Raw genomic sequence first — 24,042 nt, forward strand, 5'->3', positions numbered from 1 at the left:
TTTACTCGCCTGTAAGATGGGATGAACATAGCACCTTCCGCACAGAGCTGCCGTGAGGATTACATGAGTTACTATCTACAGGAAGCCCTCGGAGTGGCCAGTACATGCTGTCCTATCTAAATATTAGCTGCTTATAATTATATAGGACTTACACTTAAACATATATTTATATTGATTTCAGGAAGGAAGGGCGAGGGAGAGGGAGAGAAACATCAATGACGAGAGAATATCATCGATCGGCTGCCTCCTTCCTGCATGCTCCCCCTGGGGATTGAGCCCACCACCCAGGCATGTGCCCTGACCAGGAATCCTGGTTCATAGATCGATGCTCAACCACTGAGCCACCCTGGCCAGGCAGCACTTACGTTTTTAAGGAAATTACATCCAGAGTCAGTATTTCACAATAACCGTCTGCAGGGGAGAGTGGGAATTGCTGCCTCCTTTTACAGATGCAGAAGGAACTAAGCCCCAGAGAGGCGCACCCATTTCCCAAGGTCACACGGCGAGTCAGGAACCAGAAAAGGGTCCAGGCTTCAGGGTGACAGTGGCCACGCCACAAAGCTCCGAGGCCAAGCAGGTCCACCAGGCCCACGACAAGGTGTACATCCAGCAAAAAGTGACAGCAATGGCAGCCCCAGGCAGGCTGGGAAAGGCAGGGGATAACTGGAGGCCTCCGATCCCCCCCGGGGGACCCCGGTAGCTAGGGCGGTGGGCACGTCCAGGTGGGTGCAGGTGATCGCCGCACCTGCTCCACGCCACAACACGCCTGGCCACCTGCCGGTGGCTGAGGCCCCCCGGGGAGCTGGGGACAAACGGGGTCCAGCGGGCTAGTTCTCACGCTTTCTCAGAAGTTGGGATCCCTCCCAGCTCCCGTCCCCACGCCCCTGCTAGTGCCGTCGGCAAACCTCTAGAAGGGTCCGGAGGGATGGACGTGGAGGGCGTGGAGGCACCAGGGATCTCGGTGATGGGGAAGCAGGGGAAGGTCTCTTATAAAACCAGCTCTAACCTGATTAAAGCCTTCGCCAAGAGCACCATTACCTCAGCCCTGGCGGCCCGCGGAGCAGGAGGCTTATTCAATATTTATAGAAGCCCTGCATTGCAGGCCGAGGGTTTGGGCCGCGGGGGGAAGCAGCAGCAGCAGCAGCAGCGAATGCTCAGGGCCAGTCTCTTAAGCGGTGGATTCGTTCTAAAAGGAGAGAAACAAGAGGAAGAAAAGCCTCATAGCCCTCAGCCTTCCTCAGGGGTGCCCAATCTCGGATCACATGACACAGCACACCCAGGGCTATTTGCTCTGACTCAGGACCAGGGAGCTGGGTCTGCACAAAGCGGTGGCTCTCAGCAGGCGGACCCCAGACCTGCAGCTCCAGCATCTCGGGGACCTTATTAGAAATGCACATTCTCGGGGTCTGTCCAGGACCCCCCAAACCAGAAACCCCGAAGCTGGGAAGTGGCCATCGGTCTGCTCTCAGGGTCTGCTCTCAGACTTTCAGGGTGTTTGATGCAGGTTCAAGTTTGAGGTGCTCGATTGCGAAGACCAGGGGTTTTGCCCTTGCAGAGAGCTCTGTCTGTACTTGATGGCTGTTTCCGGGGTGCGGGTGGGGCACAGGGAGAGAGACGGGGAGTTTGTGGTTCATTCATGTTCTCCAGCCAACACGGAGATTCGTATTTCTGCTCCTCTCCCCCGCCTGGCGCCAGCGGGGCCTGGGCAGCAGAGGGCAATGGACGGAGGCCGTCTGTAAGATCTATTATTCATGGGGACTAAGAGGAGCTTTTTGTGTTTCTTTTCTGACGTGGTCTTGGGTTTCTTAGAATCCACACCCCAGGGAGTGGCCGTGGCCAGGCTGCATGAGGCAGAAAGTACCCTTTCCGGCCGGAGACTCTGTGACCCATGTTATTCTGGGGGTGAGGTCCTGCGGAAGCTCCTGGGTAACATCAGAAAGGGGGTGCCCGGGGCCAGCACTGGCCTTGATCCTCTCTCCTCCCCATTTTCCCACTCCAAACTCCCAACAACTCCGTGACGTAGAGGCAGTTACTGTCCCATTTTACAGACAGGGAAACTGAGGCTCTGAAATGTTGCTCAGGCTCACCACGCTTGAGCGTAGCTGGGGGTTGAACCCAGGTCCACGTGACTCCAAAGCCTGAGCTTCTGATGGAAGATTCTGTCTCGAAATTTGTACCACAGGTGCAGTGCGAGTGGCGTGTGTATGCATGTGCATGTGCGTGTGCTCATGTGCAAATGTGAGTGCGCCTGTGCGTGTGCGTGTGCGTGTGTGTGTGTGTGTGTGTGTGTGTGTGTGTTGTGAGGTGAGAAGACAAGGAGAGCTTCTCCTGAGGCTCTAGTTGCTTCTTCTTCACGAGGATAAAATGAAAACACGCATTTTCCCAGGGCAGGGAGCACCGAAGGCGAGAGGACCCTTTAGACCGGCGCTGTGCTTGGTAAGAGGCCACGTCAAGGTTGCGAGGGAAGAATCTGTGAGCTTGAGCCTTTTTTTTTTTTTTTCCCATTTCACTGCCCTCTCTTCATCACCCTGGACAAGTAGTTTTGCTCTTTGTGTTTGATTGCCTCTGATGTCTGGGAACCTGTTACCCATGGGCGTAGCACACCCTCCCTTTGAGACCGCTGATGGTTAAAAGGCTGTTCTTTACCCCAAGCCAGATCTCCCTCCCTTTGCCTGTCACCTGCTGATGCCAGACCCGGCCGGGCAGCTGTGCTGTGAGAGTGGTTGTCCAAAGTAGGGGATAGCAGTGTTGGTATGAAAGGGAGACACAGCTGGGGACTCTGCCGTTCCTGGCTGGAGATCTTGGGTGAGTTAAGACAACACCTGGGTCTTAGGAATCTCAGTAACTCCAGGGCCCGTTTCCTAGGAGGGGGCCGAGGAGGGAACAAGGTGGCGTGTGGGAATTGCCCATGCAAAGGCCGCTAATGTCCGTGCTGCCTGCCTTTGCGAGGCCCAGGCCCTCAGGGCCGGATGTGAGGTGGTCAGAGCACAGGCTCTGGGGTCCCGCTGCAGGGATTCCAGAGGCGGCCCCATCATTCACTCGCTGTGCAGCCTGGGAGGAGTTGCCCAGCCTCTCTGTGCTCCAGAAGCCTCACGGGCGAAAGGGCACCGATCACCATTCCATTGGGTCGTTGTGAGGATGAGTGAGTGAGCGCCCAGGGAGTGGGCCCAGGGTGGCATATGGGAGGAGTAAAAGGAAGATAATTCAATGAAGAGACTGTTCACAGGCACAGGAGCAAGCCAGCACAGGAGCCAACAGAGGGCCAGCATCCCCTTCGGGCCGGGAGGGCGGCGGGGACAGTTATGGACCAGAAGAGACAGGTCCTCCGACCAGAGCTGTGACTTTCCGCAGAGGCCCTGGTGACCGGGAGGAGGGGTCCAGGGGGTCAGTTCCCCAGCCCATCTCTCTCCTCATCCCCTCTGGTCTTCTGCGGTGTCTTTCTTTCTTCCTTTCTTCCTTCCTTCCTTCCTTCCTTCCTTCCTTCCTTCCTTCCTTCCTTTCTTTCTTAAAATATATTTTATTGATGCAAGAGAGGAAGAGAGAGGGATAGAGAGAGAAACATCGATCAGCTGCCTCCTGCACACCCCCCACTGGGGATGTGCCCACAACCAAGGTACATGCCCTCGACCCGAATCGAACCTGGGACCCTTCAGTCTGCAGGCCGACGCTCTATCCACTGAGCCAAACCAATTTGGCCTGCAGTGTCTTTTGATAGATAAACCCAGCCGGAGGCCCGGCACAAGGCTGCTGTGGATCCTGTCCACGCAGGGCGGCCTCCGGGGCACAGAGCAGGGCGGAGGGTGAGTGCGCCTGGAGGAGTGAGTGGAAGATACTCAGCGAAGCCGTTTTTATCATGAGGCTGGGCCATTGGAGGCTGCCCCCCGTACAGTGGTATTTGCCATCTAAAAACAGCCAATGAATAGGCTGATATGGTTTGCACCGGCAATCCATAGAGAAGGGTGGCCAGGAGGCTCGTGGATGCACGACTCGGGTCTGAGTCCTTGGATGGTCCACCCGCTCCCAGTGTGATCCTGACAAACCCCAGGGCCTCAGTTTTCTCATCTGTGAAATGGGGGTGCTCCTCAGATGCGAGGACGGGGACTGCTGTCATTTAAAAAAGGAATAAGTGGCCCTCGCCGGTGTGGCTCAGTGGTTGAGCGTCAGCCTGTAGACCAAAGGGTCCCAGGTTCGATTCCGGTGAAGGGCACCTGCGGGTAGCGGGCCCCATCCCCAGTAGGAGGTGTGCAAGAGGCAGCCGATCAATGATTCTCTCTCACCACTGATGTTTCTATCTCTCTCTTTCTCTCTCCCTTCCTCTCTGAAATAAATAAAAACATATTTTAAAAGTTATTTTAAAAGAGGAATAAGTGCCACCCCTCTGCTCTGAATACAGACGCTCCTTGACGTAATAATGGGGGTTACTTACCCCCAAGAAACACAGCTTTAGTTGGGTTCGATTCCGGTCAAGGGCATGTACATTGGTTGCGGGCACATCCCCGGTGGGGGGTGTGCAGGAGGCAGCTGGTCGATGTTTCTCTCTCATTGATATTTCTAACTCTCTGACTCTCTCCCTTCCTCTCTGTAAAAAAAATCAATAAAAGATATTAAAAAAAAGAAAAGAAAAAGAAAATGCATTTGGCACACCTAACCAGACATCATCACGTAGCCCAGCCCACCTTGAACGTGCTCAGGACACTTCTGCTAGCCTACCAATGGGCAGAATCATCTAAACAAAGCCCGTTTTACAATGAAGTGTTGGTCGCACATAATTTGATATTGTATCGCCTTGGAGCCATCATAAAATGAAAAAGAATCGTAAGCCAAAGCATGTTAAGCCGGGGGCTGTCTGTATTTTGTCTTTAAGGGAAGGATCAGGATGATGCTCGGGGTCTCCGTGGCAGGATGAGAGTTAGGGCTGCAGCTGAATTTTAATCCCAGTCAGTTTCGTTGCAGCCCGGGCCTCAGTGGCCGCGGGGATCCGTTATGCGCCAGTACACGTGCTGATACGCAGCCCCGTCTAATCACATTTCCCGCTCAGGGCCGTGTGTCTGTGCACGCACGCACTCACGCATGCAGGAGCCCGTCCCGGGCCGTTCCTCTTCTCCCCGCTCGCTGGGACGTGGCTGGGGCCGAGATAAGCTGGGTGAGCGCCACAACAAAGGCAGTTGCTGCTTTATCAGGGGATCAGGTAATTGGCTGGGCTGTGCAGGGCCCGGGCGCTGCACTGCAAACAGTGTCTGCCTCTGCGGCTGCTGGTTTGGCATTGGGGTTTATAGACTCCAGGGCTCAGAGGGACCCATCGTCCAGGGGAGGAAGGAATGATTGATCATCACGCAGATCAGTGATAGCGCCCACTTGACAAGGGGCATTCTGTGCCAGGCCCTGGACCCAGGACTTCCTGGACATGATCCTACCCTGTCCGCACAGTAATTCTCCTCTCCTGTCCCCGCTCTGCGGGTGAGGCCAGGGAGGTGAATGTATTTGTCAGGCTGAATGGCGTGACCCCCCCCCCCAAACCCGGACCCTAAGCCCCCCTGCTGAACGGGCTGCTAAAAGCATGTGGTCTTGGCTTCTGGGACTTTATTTATTTTATTATTTTTTTAAAAAAAGATTTTTTTATTGATTTTTCACAGAGAGGGATAGAGAGCTTGAAACCATGAGGGATAGAGAGAAACATCGATCAGCTGCCTCCTGCACACCTCCCACTGGGGACGTGTCCGCAACCAAGGCACACGCCCCCGACCGGAATCGAACCTGGGACCCCTCATTCCACAGGCCGGCGCTCTAACCACTGAGCCGAACCGGTCAGGGTGGCTTCTGGGTCTTTAAATGGAAGGAGGGGGTATCTGAGTGGGAAGTGCTGGGGGTGCTACGCACTATGGTTGTTGAGCCGCAGTGATGAGTCCATCGTGGCACCCCTCCCCCTCTTCTCAGTCCTGTTCCCCCTCCTCCCTGCCCTCCCATCACCCCAGGCTCCATCCCCATGGGTTTCTCTGTTCCCAACACATTCCAGTCCACTGGCGCCGCTGAGCCTTTGCCTACTCCGTTCCCCTCAGCCTTTCCTCCATCCTCCATCCCTCCAGAGCCGGCCCACCATCCCCCTCACCTGGGGGGCTCCCCTCACCCCACCCCCAGGCAGAACCAATCCCGTCTGTCTGTTCCCGTGGCGTTCTGTACATTAACAAAACAGAACCTGTTCCGGGCACACACGTTTTTTAGAGAAGGCAAAGAAATTAATCTTTATGTTTAATTACTGCCAGCTCTCTCATTCCCGACTTTAAATGCTGCCACCTCATTTGTCTTATTAAGTATTTAGTTTTGCTTTTAATTAGTGCTGCTTATTGTCGCTGAATTTTAATAGTGCAGGGTCTCAGCAGGCCTCGGTGTGGATGCTTCACAGATGTTGCCTGTCCTCCCGCGAGGGTTCGGGTGGCTGCAGGGAGGGGCTGCAGGGAGGGGCTGCAGGCTGGCCCTCAGCTGATCCCGGTGGAAGTTAGATCCAAGGTAACTGGTTGGCGAACACACACACACAGTTCAGGAGGGTTGCAATGCAGCCATTCAATTTAAATTTGACAGGGGGGTGGGGGCCGGGGGAAGGAATATACTGGCTCATGGTATCCAAAAAGGCCATCGTAGATTCAGGTGAGGCTTGATCCAGCATTCCAACTCATCATCGGGCATCAGTCTCCCTCCGTCTCTCAGCTCTCCTTCCATCCTTTGGCCAGTCTTTCCCACGTGGTGGCCGTGGTGGCAGAGGTCGCCAGGATTCACCCCGGCTCCCGTGCTCTGAGCTTAACAACTCCTTCCACGGACGGAGCTCATGGCCACCCCAGGGCCTTGGCACTTGCTTCCCCCGTGCCTGGAATGATCTGCCTCAGAGATCCCTTCTGACCACCAATTTAAAGTCACTCGTCCCTCTCCATCACCAGCCCCTTTCCCCGGTTTTATTTATCTTCAAAGTGCCCATCTGCTGGTATGTTTTATTTTTTATTTTATTTTAAAATATATTTTATTGATTTTTCACAGAGAGGGAGGGAGAGGAATAGAGAGCTAGAAACATCCATGAGAGAGAAACATCGACCAGCTGCCTCCTGCACACTTCCTACTGGGGATGTGCCCGCAACCAAGGTACATGCCCTTGACCAGAATCGAACCTGGGACCTTTCAGTCCGCAGACCGACGCTCTATCCACTGAGCCAAACCAATTTTGGCTCGGCTGGTATGTTTTATATTTGACCTGTCTTCCTTGCCAGAAGGCTGAGTAACATGGGAATAGTGGTTTTCCTCTTTTGTGTTTGTTTGAAGGCCAGATCCCCAGTGCCTAGAATAGTGTCTGGCATCCAGTAGTAGATGTTCTGTTTAAAAAAAAAAAAAAAATTGTCTTTTGGTCAATCCTTACCCAAGGATATTCTTTCCATTGATTTTTAGAGAGAGTGGAAGGGAGGAGGAGAGAGATATAGAGAGAAACATCTATGTGAGAGAGACACATCGATGGGTTGCCTTCTGCACTTGTCCCATGTGGGCCCAGGGATTGAGCCTGCAACCAAGGCATGTGCCCTTGACCGGAATCGCACCCTTAACCCTTCAGTCCGTGGGCTGGTGCTCTAACCACTGAGCCACCGACTAGAGTTATACATTTTTTTTTTTTCTCAAGAGAAGCTGGCAATCTGTGTTTTTCCGTTAAATCCTGTGCTTTTAAAGCATTGGCTGAATCTCACTTTTCAAAAACACTGCACGGGCCGAGCAAAACCCGTGTTCAGCCTGGATGCTGTTGTGGGCCCCTAATCCATCCTACCCCCCCCCCTCCGCCTTTGAGGCCCTCTGTGTAAGCCGCACCCCCTCCCCCACTCTGTCAGATAGTCTGAGTGAGGTTTCCCAGATCCCTAACTGAGCAGAGATGGGCTGGGCTCCAGAGGGAGGGCGGGAGGGATGGGGACAGAGACAGAGAGGCCCGAGTGCGTGCGCACCGTCCAGCTGGTGGCTGCGTGTTCTGCTGAGAAGCATCTGGTTTCATTCCAAGACTGTGGGGTGGGGGTGGGGGAGACTAAGGGAGACATTGGGGGGAGGGGACGAGGCTGACTGTGGCATTGAACTCCCTGCAGACAGCTGAGCTCACACGGGTTCCCTGCAGCACCCCTAGCCCCAGCTAAAGCCAGGCCCAGCCCTACCCCCACTGAGGGGAGTTCCATACCTGCTGTGACTGGGAAGTTCATTGTGTTTCAAGGGTTGTTTTCAGCCAAAACCAGTTGGCTCAGTGGATAGAGCATCGGCCTGCGGACTGAAAGGTCCCAGGTTCGATTCCGGTCAAGGGCATGTACTTTGGTTGCGGGCACATCCCCAATGAGGGGTGTGCAAGAGGCAGCTGGTCGATGTTTCTCTCTCATCGATGTTTCTAACACTCTATCCCTCTCTCTTCCTCTCTGTAAAAAATCAATTAAAAAAAAGAGTTGTTTTCAGTTCAACTAAAACCTGCCGATCTGGGGCTGGAGGCACGGTCCTCAGCAAACAGCCCTGACGGAGCCGCAGGAGAAGCAGGCAGAGCACAGTGGAGAGGGGAAAGGAGGGGGGCTCTGAACCTGGCTTTTCGGGGTGTGGGACGGGGCCTCCCAGTAAGACGCAGGGTGGCGTCAAGGTTCGCGCCAAGCGGTGGGAGGGTGGGCAGAGGAGGAGCCACTTACGGGAGACGATGAGTGCCCACTGCCCTCACTGAGCTCTGCGACGTACTGAGGGTTAATTGAACATCTACTATGTACCCTACTCAGGACTGGCTGCAAAGTGACGACGCAAGACCCTGTGCCCACAAGTCATTAAGAATTTCAAGGCAATGAGAGCAGAACATTAAGCCACCTGTGGGCCCATGGAGCACAGGGTCCTTCTGCGGCCCCTCCCAACTTCCCCCTCCTCAGCTTCTCCGGGGACAGGGCTATGCTGTACCCAGACCTTCAGGGAGATGGGGGGGCCCCTGTGAACGCTGCCCCTACCCCTGCCAGCACGGGACCTCGACTTGGTGAATGAGAAGAAGGTGGGGTTAAGGGCGGGGTCTTCGGCTCCGATCCATTCCTGCCAGTGGGAGCTGGGACCTCCAGCTGGAACTTTCCCTCCGGGGGTTCCCCATCCTGAAAGGGGGCAGGCGGCATGAGGTCCGCCCTCTCCGTGTCCCCGGCGTGCGGGCACAGAGCGGGGCCTGGAGGAGGGGGCCGTGGCCGGAGCACCGGGTGAGTCCTCTGTGATTATTGTGTTCCAGGAGCCGGGCCTCCGCCATGACCGACACCGTGTTCAGCAGCAGCTCCAGCCGCTGGGTGTGTCCCAGCGACCGGCCCCTTCAGTCCAAGTAAGTCGCGGGGTCTTCTTGGGGGTGGCTTGGTAGCTTGTGTGGGGTCGGTGAGGTCCTGAGATTGGTGCTCTCCAAGGAGGACAGGAAGAGCAAGCAAAGAACTGAGTCTGCCCCCCCCCCCCGGTGGGGGTTTTGTCATGGAGACTTCTCCACGGATTTTACTGCTTTGGAAAAATAAAATAGCCGAAACCGGTGTGGCTCAGTGGATAGAGCGTCGGCCTGCGGACTGAAGGGTCCCGGGTTCTATTTCAGTCAAGGAGGTGTACAAGAGGCAGCTGATCAATGATTCTCTCTCATCGATGTTTCTAACTCTCTATCCCTCTCTCTTCCTCTCTGTAAAAAATCAATAAAATATATTTTAAAAAATAAAATAAATATATATAAATATATAAATAATAATTGTTTTAGTTTTTTAAAAATTGATTTTTAGAGAGAGGGAGGGAAGGAGAGAGAGAGAGACATCAATTTGTTGTTTCACTGATGTTTCCACTTATGCATTCATTGGTTGATTCTTGTATGCGCCCTGACCGGGGCTCCAACCTGCAACCATTGGGTATTGGGGCAGCGCTCTCATCAACTGAACTGCCTGCCAGGGCCGGTCATGTCATAAACTTCCACCAGAAATGTATGGGAGTTCCCGCTCCTCCCCCTCCTCCCCAGCACCTGATCCCAGCCGCCCTTTTCACTGGGACCGTTCTGGTGCGGGGATGGGGAGTCTGTGTGGTTTGACTTGCATTCCCCTACAAACCTGTGTCGCAGACCTTCTTATGGAACTGCCACCGCACTGCCCCTTTGCTGAAGCATCTATTCAGATGCGTGTCCATTGTTAAGTCAGGTTCCGTGGCTTCTTGTTAGTAAGTTCTGCAGGGTTTCTCCCCTCCATAGGTTAGAGGTGAGGGTCCCTTGTTGGATTTACGTTTTGCAAGTATTTTCTCAGTTTAGCCTTGCCTTTTTTTTTTCATAACAGAGTTTTTTGAAGAGGGAAAGTTACTTTTATTTGGACGAAGTCTGTTTTGAAAGGGGGAAGAATTGTTGGAGAATTCCCTTTATTATTATTATTATTTTATTTTTATTGATTTCAGAGAGGCAGGGAGAGGGAAAGAGGGAGATAGAAACATCAACGATGAGAGAGAATCATTGATTGGCTGCCTCCTGCACACCCCACACTGGGGATCGAGCCCGCAACCTGGGCATGTGCCCTGACTGGAATCGAACCGTGACCTCCTGGTTTATAGGTCAATGCTCAACCACTGAGCCACACTGTCCATGCCCCTCACTTTTTAATCCCGGAACTAGCTGCTTGAAAGAACGTTGCTCTTACTTATCTAGGACCTGAATATGTATCGGAGAAGGGTCTTTTCTGAATAGCTAGTCCAGTGGTCGGCAAACTCATTAGTCCACAGAGCCAAATATCAACAGTACAACGATTGAAATTTCTTTGGAGAGCCACATTTTTTTAAAAAACTGAAACTTCTTCTAATGCCACTTCTTCAAAATAGACTCACCCAGGCCGTGGTATTTTGTGGAAGAGCCACACTCAATGGGGCCAAAGAGCCGCATGTGGCTCGAGAGCCGCAGTTTGCCAACCACTGAGCTAGTCCATCCACCTCCTGTGGAGCTAAAGCCCCTGCCCCTTTACTTCTGCCTAAAACCGGAGTCTTACAGTTTTGAAGACAATTTTCTACCAATTTCTTTTCTGAAAGGAAACACCTGGAAAATAATTAAATTAAATGAAAAAAAAAAAAAAAAAAAAAAAGGAAACACTCTCTCAAACCCTTCCCATGATGTCCCCTTGGGCCCCAGACTTATTTTGCAGAAAACATTCCATCCACCAACAAGTGTGTCTCTGGAAGATAAACCGTTGCCTGAAGGCTGGATGGGGTGACATTTATTTTACTGCCGAAACGTCAGTTAATTAAAATCCCACGCATCCGAGAGTTTACTTCCGTGGGCACCAGGCCCAGCCATTTGCTTTACGATGAGATTAGAAGGATAACAGCTCGGCGTTCTGCGTGCATATGGCCTGCCGCCTCGCGCCTGCGTGTCCTTGGGACATTAATGCTATTTTCCCACACACGCGGATGGGCGGGTGGCAGCTGCCACGCATGCTCTCTCGCCGGCTGCGGCGGCGATGCGGATGCTGGTGATGTCTTTCTCCGGGAAATGAAGACGTCCAGTCTTCACTGACTGCCGGCTAGCCAGATCCACTGGCTGCCTTTGTGATTCTCAAACGCCTTCCTCTCTCAGCCTCCTTGAGCCTAAGGTGGTGTGTGAAACGTGTGAGGGCATTGGAAAGAGGAAAAGGAACCTGTGTCTGGTGAGGGTCGGGCAGTGGTTTAACTATTAAAAAAAAATGTATAAATATATATATATTTTTTAATTGATTTCGGAGAGGAAAAAAGAGGGAGAGATAGAAACATCAATGATGAGAGAGAATCATCAGTTGGTTGCCTCCTGCACGCCCCACCCTGGGGATCCAGCCCACAACCCAGGTATGTGCCCCTACCAGGAATCAAACCGTGACCTCCTGGTTCATAGGTCAGTGCTCAACCACTGAGCCACACCGGCTGGGCTCGTTCAGCTCTTTATGTTGGGAAAACTTGGGGAGAATTGCTGGGAAGGTCATGCTGCCCTATAGCTTTGAAGTCGGCCAGCGAGAGCGTGCCAGCGGTCAGAGGGGGAAACCGAGGCACACAGAGAGGACTCAGGGGCGGTGTCTGTGTAGGGTTGCACGTCTCATAGATGGGCACTGGAAGGTCTACGTTCGGAGGAGCCAATCACTGCTCAGGGCTCGTGACCCTCCTCACAGCGATGGAGACAACAAAAGCCGAGAATGGCGTTGGCCACGTCATGAAGTGATTCCTCTTTAGGACCCCACGCCCATTATGTAAACGCTGAGTGATTGGCTCGGTTCGTCCATAAGCTGCACCGATGGGTCATTTTAACCCCATCCGTGGCTTTCACAAGCCGTCCCTGCAGGAACCTGGTTTTGGATGAGCTGGAATCAGATCATGATGATTTTGGGGGAGACAAATGGAAACAGGTCCTTGTCAGTCAAACCATGAGGTGGTGCATCCATACAGTGCTGCTCTCATGATGAGATTTCCTTCCTGACTTCATGCTTTCTTTCTCTCCTTTCTCTGCCTTCCTCCAGTGACAAAGAACAGTGAGTATCTTATGCTACTATTTTATTGTTCGACCAACTGAATTATATCTCTTTTTGTTTGTTTGTTAATCCTCACTTGAGGGTATTTTTCCATTGATTTTTAGAGAGGAAGGGAGGGGGAGAGAGAGAGAGAGAGAAACATTGATGCAAAGGGACACATCGATTGGTTGCCTCATGCACATGCCTGGCCAGGGCCAGGGATTGAACCTGCAACCTCAGTTCATGCCCTTGATTGGAATAGAATCCAAGACCCTTCTGTCCATGGGCTGACACCCTAACCACTGAGCAACCGGCCACGGTTAGCATATACTTTCTGATCTAATTGGCTTGCCCCTACAATAGAGATGGCCAAAAAAGGAACTAGCACACTTTATATATCTAAAAAAGAAATGTAAGTTTTTTGTTTTTTTAAAAAAGACACCCTTTTGAGAAAAAGAATTATGAAATTTCAAACAGTATCTTGATGAAAGGAGGGACAGCCATTCCCTAGGGGAGCCCTCCATTTCATTCTGGTGGCATTTCCACAAGTTTGGGGACCACTCAGTGCCCCGTTTCCACAGCCTTTGCCCAGAGTTCTGTTCCGAAATAAAGAAAATATTAACCGAAGCAACCGCTTCCATTAATAAAAGATGATGCGCAGAAGGAGCTTGCGGGAAGTCACGCGCCATGCACGCAGTCCCAGACCCCTCGAGGGAGGCCCCCGATTTCCCGGTGAGCTGCCCTTGGCGCAGAGGTCCCGGCTCTGCCCACAGCCTCTGTCTATGCAATGGGACTCATCTCCCAAATAGGCGTGACCGATTGGATGCCGGGTCCAATCAGTGAGGCGTCGGCTGCAGAGCCGCAGGGCTCCGGTGGTTGAGAGCACGCTCAGAAGCCACGGGAAGGGAAGGGGTCTGCCCTCCCCACGATGGGGGTGTTAGCACAGAGCCAGAGGCAGAGCGCGGGGTCTGGCGTCAGGAGACCCAGTGGGGCTGTGGACATGCCCTTCACCTCCCGAGTCCTGGCTGTCTCCTCTGCAAGACAGCGGGGTCACTCTGTCCTTCCTCCCTCACCAGGTGGACAGAGCATCCAACGAGGGGCACAGGAGAGCTCCGTGAACTGTGAAGCATTGTGTTGGGATGTTGCCTTACCCTGTGTTTTGTTTATATACATTGTACATACATACATACCCACACATAATGCATGAAGATTTGTGCAAGAATGGGCCTTCCTTCCCCTGGCTGGTGGCACCACTTTTGCTCCAGCCCAGAGGCCAGGAGTATCCCGCACTGCTCCCAGCCAGGCAGCTCCACGCCTGTGTATGCAAATTAGCCGCCATCTTTGTTGGGTTAATTTGAATACTCACTCCTGATTGGCTGTGGGCGTTGCGAAGGTATAGTCAATTTGCATCTTTCTCTTTTATTGGTATAGATACCTTGTGTGTGTATTTGTATATATACAATGTGTATATCTATCACTTGCAAAATTTGTCCAGCTCTTTTGGACCCAAACGACCACATCACTGGGCCCAAAATCCTCTAAAGGTTTTCTTAACATCGATCAGGTGACCCTGGGAAATGACTTCCCCAGTTCTGCCTCTGTTTCTCCATCTGTCAAATGGGAGCTCTGGACAAGTTGATGGCTAAAGGCCGTTTGAATGTTCTACAATTCCTGTTGTTGGCTGGTAAGACACTGGCCAGGCTAGATCTGCTTCTTCTGAGTATGGTGAGTGCCAGGGAGAGATGCCGAGACAATGTCAGGTGATAAGTATGAATGTCACAAGAGAGAAGCTCATGACCCCAGAGGGTCTGGAAGCTCATAGAAGCTTCCTGAATACTAAGAGTTGATAGGTACAGTCTGTGACTATACTCTTTCACTCCCTCCTCCCCTCCTTCCTTTCTCCCTTCCTCCCTTCCTTCCTTCATTATCAACTATTCACCGAATGTCTACTGCATATCAATCACTCACTGTCGTAAGCACCGGGAATACAGAGATAGCCAAAGGATGAGTATGGGTCTGGTGGGGTCTACAAACAAGTAAACAGCCAGTCACCAACAAATATACTCCAGTGTGCCGTCGCGGAGGGCCGAGCAAGCACAGGAGGGGCGTCTAGCACAGCCGTGTGGGTCATGGGGGAAGTGAAGCATAAGGTGGGGTCCAGCGAAAGCAGAGACAGATGAGTTCCAGGTAGAGGAACAGCATGTGCAAAGACCCAAAGTGAGAACACATGGAATTTCAGAAGAACCACGTGGGGCTCAGTCTGGCTTAACAGATTAGCAGGAGCCTTAGATTCCCTGAGCATCCTAAAGGAGGTTCGGGGGGGAGGGGGTGACCCTGGCTTCCCTCTGCACCCCGCTTTCATCTGGTGGGGGTAAATTTCATCTGAAAGGGGCCTTTACACCCACAGGGCATGTGCAAAACATTCTGTGGTGCGGCTGCCCTTCCTTCCCCATCCTTTCCACCAGGATCCATTAAAACCTCATTCACGGAGCTGTAAAGCGACGTCCTGCTGACACCTGCCTGTGCCGGCATCCTGGGGGAAGGGGGGGGGGGGGTGAGGAGAATAAAGGAAAGAAAAAGGATTAATTTTCTGCACAGCAGCCCAGTGTGATGCCTCAGAGCCTCGGTGCCCCAGAGGCACCTCCATCACCGCACTCCCTTTGGGAGTTATAATTTGTTAAAAGAGACATCTGCTGGGTGTTTATTACATGGCCATTGTGTGCATGAAATAAAGAATTAAGAGGGGAGGCAGGACGGATGTGTGAGCCTGCCCTTGGCAGGTATTTAGGGAGAAACATCGGGGAGGGGCTCCCCCCTGGAGCCAGGACTCATTCCTTTTGTATTTGGGGCCCCTGGGGCTGGTTTTGGGGGGAGAGTCCCTTCTGACCCTCTCTAGATGCCCCTAAGCGGGTACATTCAGGCAGCCATCAAGCATGTCCAGGATGCTGGTTTCCTCAGCCCCTGAGCATACTTGCTCCACACACGTTTCTCCGCCACTCCCCGCCCTCCAATCAGGAGTGAGTATGCAAATTAACCAGAAAATGAGCAGGTCAGTTGCAATGATCTATAGGCTTTCTGTTAGCAGTGAAACTCTTTCTTTGATTAATATTTTATCCCGAAGCTAAACAGATAAGACAGGTAAGCGTGGAGCTGGATAAGGACGTTGAGTAGCTGAAAGCATTAAATGCATCATGGTGAACTTTGTGCAACTGTCATTTAAAACAACACCAAACCACAAAGTAAAAGCAGGGAGCCTAGCAAGCTTCACATTTGCTTGTTGGTGTCGTAGTGGGTACTGTATCAGCTAGCTTTTGCTACATAACAAACAATCTTAAAACTCTGTGGTGTAGAACAGTTGTTTCTAGGAATCTGGGCTCGGCTGGTGGCTCTGCTGGTCTTGGCTGGACTCGCTTATGCGGCGAAGGGTTGGCTGGTCTAGGGTGGCCGTGGCTGGAATGACTCAGCTCTGCTCCACAGGCCTCTCAGCCTCCAACGTTCTGTCCTGGGCTGTTGTTATGCCATGGCAGAGGTGTAAGAGGGTGATCAGACACACAGGCTTTTGCAGATTGACAGAGATTCCCCTCCTCCTCCTCCTCCTCCTCCTCCTCCTCCTCCTCCTCCTTCTCCTCTTCCTCCTCCTTTTTCTTTACAACATAATTCTTTAAAAAGATACTTTCCGTTAGCAACGGGTGCCATGAAGAAAATGAACCTGGACAATAGGGATCAAGGAAGGCCTTTCTGAGTTGACTTTTGAACCAGATTTGGATGATGAGAAGGAGCCATCCACGGGGAGATCTGGGGGGATAGTGTTCCTGGAAAGGGGACAGCGAGTGCAAAGGCCCTGAGGCAGAAACGAGGTTTCAGTGTTTGATTGAGGAGGGAGGCCAGTGATGCTGGGGTGCAGTAAGGGGGGTGATGAGGACAGAGGCAGGTTGAGGACCGATCAGGTAGGACTTTGCAGATGGACAAGAAGACTGGCATTTATTACTACCAAGGTGAACTTCACAGAGCATAAAGTCAACCATTTCACAGTGTACAGTTCAGTAGCCTTCAGCATTATCACAATGTGGGGGTTTTTTTCCCCCAAAGCCAATGAGAAGCCACTGGAAGGTATTGAGCAGAGGGGGTGAGCCTGTTTAGCATTGATCTGTCCATCCCCAGAGGCCCTGGCTCCAGGGCAAGGTGTGTTTCCACCAGAATTTCATCTTCCTCCCCTTTCCCCCAACAAGACGTGGCCCTGAACACCTGCTTCCCTTCACTTTCAAACTCTTCCTTCTCTCCTCTTTAGTGCAAACCCGCTGAGATAGGAGGATGGCACAGGAGGGGAGTGGGGGGGAAAAGGAGATGGCTTTTAATTTTTAACGTTGAGTGTCAAAAGGCAATTTCATGGCTGCCGGCGAGAGTGGAGCAGTGGAAGTAATAGAGGCTGGCAGCTAATGGGGAGCAGGCTCTGGAGGATTCCAGGTACTATCTCCCCCCCCCACCCCCCCCCACCCCAGCCCAGGGACCAGCATTCCTAGCGGTGCTGAACCCTGCATTCCACTTGGGCGATGCGCCTCCGTGCCCTGGGGCGTGGTCCCTCCCGTCCGTGGAGATGGTCATAATGTGCAGTAGATTCCGCTCTCCCCAGCACTCTCTGATCCTCTGTGCCGTCCCCGGGTGACGTGGGCAGGCACTCAGGCCTCTTTGTGCTGTGCAAGTTAAGTGCACAGGCGGCCCAGGTTCGAATCTCACCTCGGCCACTCCCTAGCCGCACAATGTAGGGGAAATGGTCTAATTTCTCCATAGCTGAGTCTCCTCACCAGGAGATGTATGACAGGCCCTGTCTGGTAGGGAGGATGTGAGGATTAAGTGAGGTAGTGTGGTGCCCAAGAGGTCAGTGTCCATGTTTGCTTTTTAAAAAAAACATTCTTTATTGATTAAGGTATCACATATTTGTCCTCAACCCCCCCATTCCAATCCTCCCCCCACTTATGCCCCCACCCCCCTGTTGTCCTTGACCACTGGTTTGGCTCGTATGTATGCGCATAACTTCTTTGGTTGATCTCTCCCTTTTATCCCCACCCTCCCTTTGAGGTCCAACAGTCTGACCATGGCTCCTTATCTCTGGGTCTGTTCTTGTTCATCCGTCTATGTTGTTCACCATTTCCCCTAGACGAGTGAGATCATGTCCTACTGGAAATATACTTATAAGAATAAAAAATGAGACAAGCAATAATCGTTATGCTAAAGGCATATGAATCAGTCTGTAGTGAGTTTCTTTCTGGGCGTGTCTGCTTATTTTTAAAAAAAGCCAAGAAGAACACAGGATGAAACTCAAAATGTTACAGGAGCTTCTGAGGCTGTACATCTGGGCGTTTCTAGGAAAGCAGGGGACTTTCATAAGCCTCGTTGGCAACTGCTTTACATGTGTTATTTTTTAAATCTGTAGCTCAAACCCAGCAGCATCTTTGTGCCAGGCAGGGGCTGGGGTCTACCTGGAGCCTAGGGCTTCTGGCTGCCCTCCCAGAATTAGCTCCACCCTCTGGCATCTTCTCCTGAGAACACCACTGTCCTCCAGGATGCCGTGAGCTTCCTGCAAATGTGTGCTAAGCACGTCGTGAGAATAAACCCATTGTACTGATGGGCAAACTGAGGCTCTGAGAGATACGATTCTTTAGCCCAGAGCCTCCCAGCCAGGGAGTTTCCCCGGCAAAGGTGTGACCCAGGGGGTTACCCGACTCCAGGGCCTGGGGTCTAACCACAGCTCCACATTGCCTGCTGCGTTTCCGGTCCAGCCTCACGCCTTCCCAACTTACCTTTCAGGCTCCAGGCGGGCTGGTCCGTCCATCCCGGGGGTCAGTCCGACAGGCAGAGGAAGCAGGAGGAGCTGACAGACGAGGAGAAGGAAATTATCAACAGGGTGATCGCCCGGGCGGAGAAAATGGAAGAGATGGAGCAGGCGCGGATTGGGTGAGGCCTGACACTTCCCGTCCGTCCCACGGTCCTGGAGGCGGGGCCTGGAGTGCTGGGGTGGAGGGGGGCCGCCTTTGGGCCTTGCTGTCTGTGACCCACCAGGCCACCCACCCAGGCAGAACTGGAATCTTTGTCACATGAGGTTGGAGGGCTGGGGGAGGGAGAGGGGGGAGGCAGCTTCCTGGGGAAAGGGCTTTTCCAGAGGGGGAATGGGGTCTTTCTGATGGGGAGGAAGGAGACTGTGGGCCTGTGCCTTGTGGGAAGAGGGATATGTGTGTTAAGGATGAACCCTTGGAAGCAAGAATTCCTCTCAGCCTTTCTCCTGAATAGCACGTACCACCAGCTGACATTTGATATTTACACTAGAGGCCTGGTGCATGAAACGTGTGCACAGGTAGGGTCCCTAGGCCTGGCTGGCAATCAGGGCCAATTGGGGCCTTCCTGCTGCTGGCAGTGCCCTTCCCTCCCCAGCTGCCAGCTGCCCGCCACGGCCTTCCTTTGTTCCATGCCGCCCCCTGGTGCTCAGCGTACGTCATAGTGAGCAATCTAACTATGGTCTCCAAGTCCAACTCCAACAGGGACAATTTGCATATTAGCCTTTTATATGTACTTGTGTTTCCCCGAAAATAAGACATCCTCCGAAAACAAGACCTAGCGCATGGAAAAATAAGACATCCCCTGAAAATAAGATCTAGTGCATCTTTGGGAGCAAAAATTAATATAAGACACTGTCTTATTTTCGGGGAAACAGGGTATATATAGATATTTACTTTGACAATTGTTTATGTCTCCCAGTTAGATAAGGTTCCCGAGGGTAGAGATGCTTGCCTGTTTTGTTCACTACGGAGTCTCTAGAGCCTGGTACACAATAGGCGTGCACACTAGAATATTTGTTGAGGGAATGAGCGAATATGACAGATAATGCTGCCTCCTAATTTCCCTCTCCATCTCCTGTGGCCAAGAGGCTGGAGAGTTTAGAATCTTGTAGTTCAGGGTCCAGATTCCCAGGGAAGGCACTCTAATTGGCTGCCTTATGTCAGGTGCTCTCTCTCGTCCAATCAGCTGCGATGCCCATCTCATCTGAACATGTCTGACTCTGGGGGTCAAGTTAGGGTGTGGGGAATGTCTCTGTGGCTTGAGAAGGTTCTAACTTGAACATCCTGGAACAGGGTAGATGGGTTGCCTGCCTTGTCCTCCATGTCTTGTGATTTGCCTTGACTAACCTGGTGACAGGATGGACTAGCACAGTGGTTAACCCGGGTCCAAATTCCAGGTCTAACCCTGACCCCCTGTGTGACCTCCCCTGGTCAGTAAGCCATTTACCTCCTTGTGCCTCAGTTTCCTCTTTTGCAAAGTGGGGATAACATTACCACATGCTTCTCAGCGAGTGTTTAACACGTGATGGATTCACGCGGTGCCTGGCACATAGCGCCCACTCAGTAAACGGTAGCAGTCCTTTGTCAATGAACTTTCTGTGGAAGCTCAGGCTTTGTCCCTGGCCAAGCCCTCTGATCTGGAATGTATGCCCGAGACTCCTGCTTGGCAAGCCCTGGGCTTCCAGCAGCCCGGCTTCCGTGGGAGGAGATCTGAGAGGCTCCCGGGGAAGCGGGAACCGAGCCCTGGGAGGCAGAGCTTCCCTTTGCTGAGATGCTGTGTTTTCCGCCCAGGTGGGCACGGCAGCTGCGGGAGGGGAGGAGGAGAGGCGGGATTCTGGCCGCGGCTGTTTCCCCACACACACACTTCCAGCAGCAAGACCTGGTTGGCAGCATGGCCAGAGGCACCCCCAGTGCTATTTGTGTCTCAAGAGCTCCAACCTGCCCTCGTTCCAGTTCTTCCCACACTTCCCTGGGAGAGGATCAGAGAGAAGCCAGATAAAAGCAAAGCGACACATCAGATGTGGAACGAGGCTGAAACCTGGCACCCTTGTCCCTCCCCCCGCCCCCCAGCTTCAGGACCTGAGGTTCCCGGTGAATAGGCTTGGGGAGCCTCGGCTTCTCCATCCTCAGGGAGGTGGCCAGTCTGATTCTCGGGATCCTCCTAATCAGACTACGCGTTGGGGTGTTGGCTGGAGTCCTCTGGACCCCGGGGCTACCTGTTCCTCCAGAGCCACTGACCTCCTTCTGACTCTTAAAACAGCAGTTGTTTCTGTGCCTCGTCCTGGGTCCAGGCACCCGTCTCTGTGATGCTGAGTCCTCTTCCCGTTACCCGAGGGAAAGCCCTCTAGAGAGGTGTGGAGTCACTGTTGATGGACATCACAAATAGTCATCCTGCCGGGTACCCTTTATGGAGCACTCACTCTATGCCAAACCCTGAGCCTACAAATGCCATGTGGCCCGGCCAGTGTGGCCTTGTGGTTGAGTGTTGACCTATGAACTAGGCCAGTGGTTGGCAAACTCATTAGTCAACAGAGCCAGATATCAACCATACAATGATTGAAATTTCTTTGGAGAGCCAAATGTTTTAAACTTAAACTTCTTCTAATGCCACTTCTTCAAAATAGACTCGCCCAGGCTGTGGTCTTTTGTGGAAGAGCCACACTCAAGGGGCCAAAGAGCTGCATGTGGCTTGAGAGCTGCAGTTTGCCGACCACAAAACTAGGAGGTTACGGTTCCATTCCCGGTCAGGGCACATGCCCAGGTTGCGGGCTCCATCCCTAGTTGGTGGGGCGTGCAGGAGGCAGCCAACCAGTGATTCTCTCTCATCACTGATGTTTCTATCTTCCTCTCCCTTCCTCTCTGAAATCAATAAAAGTATATAGTATATATTTAAAACAGCAACAATAATAACAAAACATCACGTGGATTAACCTTTGAGCTGCTTTTCTCCACCCTGAGTAGTAGATGCTATTAATATCATCCCCATTTTGCTAGTGAGGTCAGGTCCCTTGCCTAAGGTCACGTCGAGTGAAGATGTACGTCCTGCTGGCTGGCTCTCAGAAGTATGGTCTTAGCTATTAGGTATCTTTCCTGAAGGTCTGACCCAAATTTCCTGGACTGCAGAAGATGGACATTTGAAAGGCTCGGGTTTGGAGGGGGCATGTTGGGAGCTAGGAGCTGGAGCTCCTTCTATGCCGTCCCTATTCCTTCTGGGTCTTACTAACCTGTTTGTACATCCAGAGCTGGTCACCATGCTCCTGTGGCTCTGAGAGTTCCAGGGAGACTCACCCTCGGGCCTCCAAGGAGGTGCTGTCTTCTTGGGGCAGCTTTGCTAGAGTCACGCACCCCGGAAGATCAGAGCTGGTTCTCTCCTAGAAGCCTCTTTGCTTCTGCCCAATGGGGTGTCTAAACCTTTGATCTCCACTCAGCCCACAACCCAGCTCTGCTCTCCTCAGGTCCCCCGGAAGGGGAGATGATGGACAGGAGAGGGGAAACTCATAACCACCTCATCGTGCCCCCACACCCCTTATTCAAGGGCTAAGTGGGACGACAGAGTTTATTTTGCACGCCCTGCCTACTACAGGCTTTCCATATGCGTTAGGACAGTTGGCTTGCTTGCCAGAAAGGAACTCAATTCCAGCAAGGTGGTTCCAGTTATCCTTGGCTATATTAATAAAGCACCCTAATTTTGGTGACTTAAAGCAATGACAGTATGTTATTTTTGACAATTCAGGCAGGGCTCTGCTGGGCAGATTTTCTGCTCCACATGACATGGGCTGGGATTGCTGACCCAGCTGCGTTTGGCTGGTGGCTGGGCTGGGCTGGAAGGTCCAAGGACATGTCCGTACATATGTGTGCTCTATGTGGTCCCTTTTTTCCCCCTTACTCAGCGGTCTGGCCTGAGCTCCTTTACATGGGAGTTGAATCCCACAAGATCCAGAGTTCTTAACAGCTGGATCTGAAACTAGTAGCGTATTAGTCAACCATATTCTATTGGAAAAGGGAAATGGGTCCCATCTGCTTGTGGAAGAGTGACTTATGCATCCATAGGAAGGCATTAGTGGTGGCCACCTTGGGAGACTACCACATTATACAGCAAGGGGAATTTAATATAAGGATGCAGAGCTATTTCTAAGGATCTGAGGACAGGAACACAGCCTAGCCTCATGAAAGGTCTGCTTCTCATCTCGCATGGTAGGAAATATAGCCATGCTATACTTCCCCAGTGTTATAGCTCTTCTCAGTCCCAATTCCAAATTCCCAGGGAAGGGACTCTGATTGGCTCAGCTCCCTCTGAGTGCCCGCCCCTCATCCAATCAGCTGTTGCTAGAGGTGCCAGGCTGCATGGACACTGAGTACTTCTCCTTAGTGTACAAAGGGGCTTTGTGAGATGGACACACGCCCATGAGGCGTCCGCAGGACCTTGACCGTGTATTAAGGTTGGAATTAAACATTTTCTTGGGAAATTTTGTGTCTGAAATTTTTGGTTTAATTGCCAAAACCAGTTCGGCTTAGTGAATAGAGCATCGACCTGCGGACTGAAAGGTCCCAAGTTCGATTCCGGTCAAGGGCATGTACCTTGGTTGTGGGCACATCTCCAGTAGGGGGTGTGCAAGAGGCCGCTGATCAATGTTTCTCTCTCATTGATGTTTCTAAATTTCTAGCCCTCTCTCTTCCTCTCTGTAAAAATCAATTAAATATATATTTTTTAAATTAAAATTAACACCACCCCCCCCCAATCGTAGCACCCTCTGCATCCTTATTATATTTCTTTCTGCTCGGAGCTTCTCAAAGGCATTGGCTCTCAGATCCTGCCTGTGGAGGGACAGGCAGCGGTGGCTTCTATTCGAGGTCACCGTCCCTAAACATATGGGCCCCAGAGAAGTAATTAGGGTTTGTCATTAACCTTGGTGTCCAGATGCTGTGATGGAGGAGGCAATCAGAGAGACACAACCTGTTGTTGACAGGACCTGCTGGGTTCCTATCACCTCTCCATCTCTGTTCCATCGGCCCCTATATTTTTGGCACAGAATCTTTCCAAAATGTGGACAGAGGGAGAAGTGAGTAATAGTGCTTATTAGGTTGGCATCTTGCCTATGGCTTGACAAGCCGACAATAAGTCAGGTCATTCCCTCCTCTTTCTAAAGAAAGAACCTCCCCACTTTTTTTTACCTTGAGTCAGGCCTTCCGTGGCTAGGTTTCCGGGGTCCTGCGGGTGTTCTAGACATGGCGACGCATGTGTCTGTGTGCGTTTTTAAGAAGGACTATTCATAGATCACACCGGGTTTGGAGGAAACTCTGAACCCCCAATGTTGGAACTGCTGAGCAGCACCTCCGCTTTCTTGGGGATTGGGCCAAAGCTTTCTCCTGCACTACAGCCTGTACGGAGTCTGTTTGTGCACAAAAAAAAAAAAAATATGGAAATCTTCTTAATTCCGTCATTAGTCCATGTCTGGCATAACAGGAAGTACATGTTAAAGGAACCCTCCACCCAACTGTCCAGGCCTCTCACAGAACCACTTGAGTCTCACAGTGCAAGGTTGGACCATGTGGTCTCCAGGCTCCTCTGCCTCAGCACGGTAGACATTTGGGGACAGATAATTCTTTTCTTTTTAAAAAAATATATTTTATTGATTTTTTTTTCAATAAATAAAAGAGAGGAAGAGAGAGGGATAGAGAGTTAGAAACATCGATGAGAGAGAATCATCGATCAGCTACCTCTTGTACACCCC

The 24,042-nt window shown here is 52.0% G+C and overlaps 1 protein-coding gene across 1 annotated transcript in view; it reads left to right on the forward strand.

Moving 5' to 3' along the window:
- The window catches only part of RPH3A (rabphilin 3A), a 65,335-nt gene that overhangs the window by 8,523 nt on the left and 32,770 nt on the right, over positions 1-24,042 (forward strand). The window contains exons 3-4 of the mRNA XM_084868406.1: positions 9,245-9,331; positions 18,285-18,431. Of these exons, the coding sequence (XP_084724532.1) occupies positions 9,261-9,331; positions 18,285-18,431 (218 nt within the window). The 5' untranslated portion in view covers positions 9,245-9,260. The remainder of the gene's footprint in view (positions 1-9,244; positions 9,332-18,284; positions 18,432-24,042) is intronic.

This window comes from Pipistrellus hanaki (genome assembly GCF_964339955.1).
Source record: "Pipistrellus hanaki genome assembly, chromosome: 19".
Lineage (NCBI taxonomy): Eukaryota > Metazoa > Chordata > Mammalia > Chiroptera > Vespertilionidae > Pipistrellus > Pipistrellus hanaki.